Consider the following 8206-nt stretch of genomic DNA (forward strand, 5'->3'; position numbering starts at 1 on the left):
GGCTGGCACACAGGTCCCTCCACCCTCACCCCAGCCAGCCTGCCCTCCGACACTCCCCCCCCAGCCCTGCTCCAGGCTGGCACACAGGTCCCCCCACCCTCACCCCAGCCAGCCTGCCCTCCGACACTCCCCCCCCAGCCCTGCTCCTGGCTGGCACACACCTCCCGTTCCTTCTCCTTCAGCTCAAGCTCTGTCTCCTTCACTTTGTTGACAAACATCTGTCTCATCTCTTCCTCCTTCCTCTGCAGCTCGCTCAGGAACTCCTTCCTCTTTGCCTCATAGGTCTCTTGGAGGCTGTGGAGACCCAAAGGAGAGACCGGAGGTAGAACTGAGGCAGGCAGTCCGAGCAGTCAGGTAGATGCTGGGACAGGGCTCCCACCAGCCTCTTCCTGCAGGCTCACAGGCCTGAGACAGCAAGTGCTGGTGTAACAAGAGTGGCTGAGGCAGCGCAGGCTATCACCTGAAGGGCTGGCTGTCGCCATCACTGTCCTGGAAGCCCATCTCCTCCAACTTGCAGCGCCGATAGAGCTCGTAGTGCCGACTGTGGGTCTGCTCGCGCAGGTCCTCCATGTTCACCCGGATCAGCATCTCCCGCAGCTTCACGAAGTCACAGTGATTCTCATTCTCCACTAGAAGCAGGGGCATGAGAGGCATGAGACAGACATGCACACAGGTGGGGAGGGGGCAGCAGGGCAGTGGTCGGGTGCCCCCAAAGCATCTGGAGGCAGGTGTGCACACGGGCATGGGATGGTAAGACGGGGTGGGGGTGGGGCCTTGGTGGTTCCACAGAGCAGAGCAAACATGCAGATGGCTGGGGGGTACAGCAGACAATGGTTAGGTGCCTCGTGGCTGCATAGCATGAGGTATGCATGGAGTCAGGTGGAGGAACAGCAGGAGAGTGGCCTGGTGCCTCAGAGAGCTCCAAGGGCAGAAGGTTAGCAGGACAGTGGTTAGTGGCCTCAGCTTACAGGGCAAGAGACTGAGCTACAGTCGCAGCTGCGGATGTACTTGCCCGACACTCACCCTGCACCACACCCCAGGGGTACTGCCGTGCTCGAACCAGCTTGTTCCCCACCTTCACCTCCTCTGTGCTGCCCACCACGGCAAAAGGCAGGTGTGCCTGAAAAGGGGTGCAGTTATGTGTGAGCACTGCGCTGGAGCCAGGGACAGACTCTCTTACCACTCCTGCACTCTAGGGAGGGTCTGCAGGCCTTTGACAAGGCTGGCTTCCTGTATCTTTCAGAGAACTGTTGAGAACTGGGTATGCCTGTGTGTGGGGTCCTCTTCTCAGGAAGACAGGAGCTCTCTGACAAAGACTGTAAGCCTGGTTCCTTCCAGATTCCCACCCCCTGGCCATGCATCTCCTCACTCCTTCATGCAATACATTCCCACCCAGAGTAGGACTTGAGACACTCAGATCTAGGGGACCCTTAGTGCAAATCCAGTTAACAAGTCCTCTAATCCCACTCCCACACGATCCCCGGGAGGGATGTGACCCCCGCCCCTCTGGGCTGGAGAAGCTAAGGATAACATTCTGAAAAGTAGGATCTCCAGGGGCTGTGTTTCATTCAGATATTCAGATTGGTGTCTCTAAGCCCTCTGGCTCTGGAGCCCGGAGACCCTGCCCCCTCCCCCACTCACGTTCATGACTGCATTAATCTCGGCAACAGCCTCGTCATCGGTGGGAAACTGGTAGATCTGGACTCCATTGCTGACCAGCTCACCCATGATCTTGATCTTGAACTTGTGGAGCTCGCTCTTGGAGATGGTGTCAGCCTTGGCAATGATGGGAATGATGTTCACCTGAAGGTCAGGGTGAAGGTCAGGGGACGGGCAGCAGGTCGGTTGGTTATTTTAAGGGATGCTCACCAAGTGTGGACAAGCAGAAATCCAGGAAGACAGAGGCTCCCAGTGAGCCACAGCCACCTGTGGCCATGGTGATGGCTAGAACTGTAAGAATGGCCATGTCTCTAAAGGGCCTGCAGTTTGGTCACCCTGGGCATACTCAACTTGGACCCAGGATGCTCTGAAGGTCTTAAGTGGCCTGGGGCCTGACAGAAACAATAGTGGTGACCAAGCTACCCACTAAGCAGGTAAGGTGACGTAGGAGTAGCAGCTATGGGAAGGGCTTAAACTCTCCCAGGCCAAGGTTACCCCATATTTCATGGTGATAATTAACCCCTGGGATAGAAAGGTAGTCACAAGGGCTGGCTGAGAGATCACTAGGAGGGGGACTTGTCCTCCAGGACCCCAACCTCCCTTGACCTCCTATGAAACTGCCCTCTGCCCTCACTCGGAATCTAATTCTGAGTCGTCATTCTCCTCTCCTCGTGAGTTCAGAAGACAGCTGAGGGGAAGCCATGTCAGAAAGGGGCTGAGATGGAAGGGGACACTGAGCAGAGGGCCTGTGGGAGGAGGTAGTCACAAGGAACAAGGAGCGAGGCTCCAAATGAGAAGGGCTTAGGGCCAGCCTGGAACAGGCTGAAAAGTTCAATGAAGACCACGGAGAGCCAAGACTCCAGAGAGGACCAAGCTGACCACGGCATAGCCAAACACAGCCATCATACCAGCTTCCAGAAGAAGATGGCAGAGGTCAGGTCACAAGGAAGGGCATGTACCTTGCTATCTAGTTTCTTCATGGTCACCAGATCCAGGGACTTCAGGGAGTGCCCAGTGGGCGTGATAAAGTAGAGGCAAACGTGGATCCTCGTGTCGTGGTAGTCAAAGAGGGATCGGCGGATCTTCAACTCCTCCTGTAGATAGTTTTCAAACTGCGCGTCGATGTAATCAACTATGGGCCTGTAACTACAAACAGCTTCATCACCTGGGAGGCAGACACTGGCTGCAGCCAGGGCAGTGCAGAGCCCAAGCTAGGCTGTTCCCACTCTCCTCCCCAAGAACAGCTTTGCCCTATCAGGTATAGAAGGCTGGTTGACCCCTTCTCCTAAAGCCTTCCAGAGGAAGAACAGGTCTGCTAATGGCCCAAGACCTCAGCCCTTCCCCAGTATCCTTCCCAGGTCACCTTAGGGCTATATATGGAGCAGTTTGAAGCACGAAGTGCTGGAGAAGAGTTAGGACAGGGGTCAGCCAACACTGAGGAGGCTAGGTGGGGCCCGCCCTTCCCGCCTCTTGCCTGTCATCCTTATTGATCTGATCCCCAAAGCCCACAGCATCCACGATGGTCAGTTTGAGATGAACATTACTCTCTTGGAGGTCGTAGGTCTGAGGCCGCAGGCGCACACACTCCTCGTGGTGACTAGCTTCTTCAGTCTCAAAGGTCGTGTTGAAGAGCGTGTTCATTAGCGTAGACTTGCCAATCCCAGTTTCCCCTAGTGTGGGGGACAGTAGGGAGAGACATGAGGACTAAGGTAAAACAAGGCTGTCTCTAGCTGGCAACTAGGTGAGGTGGGCTCTAAGACCCTTAGCTCCTGAATGAGAGAAGGGAAGCCTCCTGCTCCACTCCTCATTGCCCATCCTTGGTGGTCTCTGCCGGTTGCTCAGTTGTAGAGTACTTTTTTTTTTTTTTTGGTTTTTCGAGACAGGGTTTCTCTGTGTAGCCCTGGCTGTCCTGGAACTCACTCTGTAGACCAGGCTGGCCTTGAACTCAGAAATCCGCCTGCCTCTGCCTCCCAAGTGCTGGGATTAAAGGCATGTGCCCAGCTAGTTGTAGAGTACTTGCCTGGCATGTATAAGGCCCTGGGGCTCCATCCTAGCACATGCTGACAGACAGACAGACAGACAGACACACACACACACACACACACACACACACACACACACAAAACCAGGTCTGTGAGATGGCTCAGAGGGTAAAGACACTTGCTGCCAGGCCCGGTAACACAAGTTTGTTCCGGGGGATGCACACGGTAGGAGGAGAGAAGCAACTGCTCAACTTGCCCTGTCATGGGCTCCTCAAATAAAATGAATAAATGTGTTAAAAAAAATAGAAGAGGGAGAAGGAAGGAAAATAGAAAGAAAAAAACAATATTCAGAAGGAAGAGTCATAAAGGAAGCCTTTGATGTAAGACATACTGCACAAGGCATGTGGCATTTCCCCAAGAGGTGGGGAAGGCAGCATCAGGCTATGGAGATTCTACCGTATGCTGGCTTCAAAGGGACCTAGTCACAAAACATATAGCCTGTTCTGGGCATCATCCTTCTTAGGCCAAGGCAGTCATAGGTCCACAGGAACAGGACCTGAAACCATCAGTTGCTGGTCCCTGTAGCCTGGGCAGCCTCAGGTCCACATGGTCTCCTTCCCAAGGGATACCTTCAGACGGCTTTGCGGAGTCTTTGTGCCTTGGACACATGGAGCCCCACTCCCACCCCCATCCAGCTGTGTTTGCTCCAAAGTGTATGTATTAGAGAGGTACTCTGTGGTCTGGTGTCAGAGCAGGGTCTGGCTCACCACTGTATCCTTGCCACATGGTAAGAAGGAGAAATTCTTTAAAGATTTGTTTTTATTTATGTGAGCATGTGCCTATGGAGGCCAGAAGAAGCTGTCAGGTTCCTTGGAACTTGAGCTATAAGCTGACGTTGGTGCTAGGAACAGATGTCCAGTCCTCTGGAAAAGCAGCAGGTGCTCTTACCCACTGGATCATCTCTGTAGCCTTGTGAATTTTTTTAAATTTGTTTATTTTTCTTATTTAGATTTATTTTATGTGTCTGGGTGTTTGCCTGCATGCACAGATATGTGCACCACATGCATGCCTGCTACGATGGGTCCCCTGGAACTGAAGGTAAAGACAGGTATGAGATGCCATATAGGTGCAGGGGATTGAACCTGGGTCTTCTAGAAAAGCAGCTAGTGCTCTTAACCACGGAGCCATCTCTCCAGCCCTGAATTTTTTTTTAAATAAAGGAAATGAATGAACTAGTGACAGTGATTCTCTAATGATAAACACCCTTTTTTAGTGTTTAGACAGCACTTTCATAGGCTCATTTCTGTTTCCTCTTTGTGGCAACTCTGAGTCAGATCCTGGACCTAATCCCATTCTTGACCCTGGCAAAGGCAAAACCAAAGCCTGGATCCAAGATTTCCCTCTGCTTGGGAACCTCTAGCCCCAGCCCCAGCCCCAGCCCCAGCCCCCGCCCCCAGCCCCCAGCCCCAGCCCCAGCCCCAGCCCCAGCCCCAGCCCCAGCCCCAGCTTGATAGGTAGCCAGCACAGCAGAGCACCGGCTCCAAGAAGTCTCACCCACCTTCTGCCATTGACCAGACCACTTACCCACACAGAGAATGTTGAAGCTGAAGCCCTGAGTGACTGACTTGCTGACCAGCTGGTCAGGGAGGCTGTCGAACCCCACATGGCCACCCAGGGACAGGCTCCGGGGCTCAGGCTCTGCATTCTGCCAAGAAAAAACACAGCAAGACAGTGAGCCCCCAGGAAAAGATGTGTCTCCGTGAGACTAGCCTTGACCCTGGTGCCTGTGTTCTCAGCACAGCCCAGGACACACCTCGAAGTGTCCAGGATTCCAACACCATGCCACATTCCTACAGAGGGGTCCCTGAGCCCCCCACCTTGAACTTGGTATCCCATTGTCTGGTTTCCAAAAAGTGTTCAGATGATGAGCGTGTGCCACCACACCCAGCTCCCTGGTCTTAGTCGTTAAAAAGGAACTCATGTAGTCCAAAATAGCCTTGAATTTGCTCTGTAGCCAAGAATGGCATTCAGCTTCCAATCTCTGCTTCCACCACCTTCGTGCTGATATTACAGGCATGCAGCTCATGCCTGGTTGATGTGTTACTAGGGACCCAGGGCTTTATGCATGTTAGGTAAGCACTCTGCCAGTTCAGCTAGATCCCGAGCCCTCCTCTGTATCTTAAATAGCCCAAGAGGCCCAGGTTGGAGAGTGTATATTCCAGCAGGCAGTTCTGAGGAGGGTGGGAATGTTGCCACTCCCTCATAGGCCTTTCTTTCCCAGTCCCTCCTAACTGAGTGCCTCGGAGGGCTCTCCTGTCAGCTGGGTTGGTGATCCTCTGCAGCTGCTTCCCACTGCTCCAGAATCCAACATGGAGTTCTTGCAGGGACCTAATGAGGAGAACCAAGATTCCTAAGGATGGAGCCAAAACTGGGGCTCAAACAGGCTTCTGCTTCCTTCTCAGTGGTGGTCTCAGGAGACATCAGGCTCTTACCAAAGCCATGGCTGTTTAAAAAGGAGATTCTGGGAGAGAGTGTGGGGGCCTGACCTCAGCAGAGATGAGGGTGCAGGTCCTGAGTGTGCAAGAGCCACTGGATTTGGTCTGCACCACTAAGAGAAATGATAAAGCCCAAAGACAGAGTCACGGCCGGACTCACCTATGTGGACACTTGCTCTGGCTTCCCTGGCAGTGGTAGTAGATGTTGCCCTGAAAATAGGTTCCAGGCCCACAGGGCTCCATGTTGGGCAGAACCATGCCTCTTTCTCAGTGCCTATGCCCTACTCACCACCGGGGACAGGAAGATGCACAGGGCTTCAGTCTCCCATGTCCACAGCTCCGAAGTGGAGCTCTCAGCGGTGTCATGGCAACCCTTTTGTAAATATGGACACAACACTGTGTGGGTAAAGGAGTCAGGGGCAGATAGGAGGCCCTGTGGCTTCTGCTACCCAAGAGCCTCCTCAGCACCTGGACACCCACCCTCTGCAGCCACACCCTGTACCTCTCTAGCCAGTCTGGCCTCTGGCACAAAAAACCCAACCTGCCTTAGGCTATTTACCCCTGTATCAATCATGCCTACCTATGTCTATAAGCATCCTAGATTTTATGTGACCTTTCTACCCATTTCAAATAAGCCAGGTTTGCCCTAAACCTGTTTTCTCCAAAGACTCTTGTTGGAACCTATTTTTCGTAATAACCCTTCCTCCTTACTGCCATCCCCAGGGCATCATGTCTCAGTCTCCCCACTCAGGACAAGTCCCCTCAGGGCTGCATACGTAACCTGACAAAGGGCCACCAGGCAGCTCTCTTTTCTTCATGCCCACATCACAAACAACAGAGCTACACTGGACCTTCCCCCACCCACTGGTTACTTCTAAACTCCAGTGTGTGTGTGTGTGTGTGTGTGTGTGTGTGTGTGTGTGTGTGTGTGTTGGGGTGAGGAGGGTGTTCGGTTTTGGTTTGAGACAGGCTCACGCTGGTTTTGAACTTGCTGTACCAAGAATGACTTTGAACTCTAACTCTCTTGCGTCCATCTCCCAGTGTTGGAATCACAGGCACTTGCTGCCCTACCTAGTTTCATGTGGTGCTGGAGATCAAACCGAAGGCTTTGTGCATGCTAGGTGAGCATACTGCCAACTGAGGTGTTTCGTTCCTGTGTTCCCCCTTCTTTTACATTCATTTCATTCATTTGTTTATCTACTTACTTACTGACTTATTATTTATTGGGTGTGGGGCTCGCACATGTGACAAAGCTCCTGTAGGGGTTACAGGACAGCTCATCAGTTTCCGCTTCCACCTTATGGATTCCAGGGACTGAATTTAAGGCAGCAGCCTTGACGGCAAGTGCCTCTACCCACTAAGCCATCTCTCAGCCCCAAAGTCCACCTTTTAAGCTCAGCAGCTTCCCTGAACTCCCGGGCTCTGGGGGTGGGGCTGGGGGTGTCTCCATCTCTGTCCTCTTGCTGGTACCTGTCCCTAGCTGGCCCCTACACCGCACAGCAGGCCATCCCAGACAGTGGTCCTGTTTCCTGGCACCAATCCTTAACATTTTATGCATCCTGGTTGGCCACCTCTTCCCCCACTTCAGAAAGATTGCCATGGGATGGGGAAGCCATGCTCCCTATGCTTCCCCCACTCGCCGGCCATGACACCACTGCCCATTTTTAAGTTCATGAACACCATCTTCAACTACTGCCACACGAAAGGTGTCACCTGCCCACCTCACACAGGACTTCGTTATTCAGTCTTCCTTCCTGCTTGTGGCAGCCTGCAGATCAAATGCAGGACAGAACAGTCTGAAGCTTATTTTTAGGTGAGAACGAAAATCTCTAAAATTGAAGGCGAGAAGGCTTGCCGAGAAGGCTGCATATTTATTCATGTTCTCGGTCCAAGGGTGACACAATCAGGATGCAATCCAACATCCTGTAGTCTGCCGCCAAAACTGACCAAGTCAATTGTGTCTGGAAAAACACACACACACACCTCAGCAGAGAACTTGAAAGAGAAAGAGAGAGGAAGTGGGGAGGGAAAAAGAGAGAGAGAGAGAGAGAGAGAGAGAGAGAGAGAGAG

General features: G+C 52.9%; 1 protein-coding gene across 1 annotated transcript in view; it reads right to left on the minus strand.

The window, feature by feature from the left end:
• Septin8 (septin 8) overlaps window positions 1–8206 on the minus strand; it is a 26630-nt gene that overhangs the window by 9357 nt on the left and 9067 nt on the right. Inside the window, exons 2-8 of the mRNA XM_028775900.1 lie at window positions 5226–5346; window positions 3134–3329; window positions 2619–2805; window positions 1642–1803; window positions 1024–1120; window positions 461–629; window positions 118–294 (exon numbers count right to left, since the gene is read on the minus strand). Of these exons, the coding sequence (XP_028631733.1) occupies window positions 118–294; window positions 461–629; window positions 1024–1120; window positions 1642–1803; window positions 2619–2805; window positions 3134–3329; window positions 5226–5346 (1109 nt within the window). The remainder of the gene's footprint in view (window positions 1–117; window positions 295–460; window positions 630–1023; window positions 1121–1641; window positions 1804–2618; window positions 2806–3133; window positions 3330–5225; window positions 5347–8206) is intronic.

The sequence above is a fragment of the Grammomys surdaster genome, unplaced genomic scaffold (genome assembly GCF_004785775.1).
Source record: "Grammomys surdaster isolate TR1022 unplaced genomic scaffold, NIH_TR_1.0 262, whole genome shotgun sequence".
NCBI lineage: Eukaryota > Metazoa > Chordata > Mammalia > Rodentia > Muridae > Grammomys > Grammomys surdaster.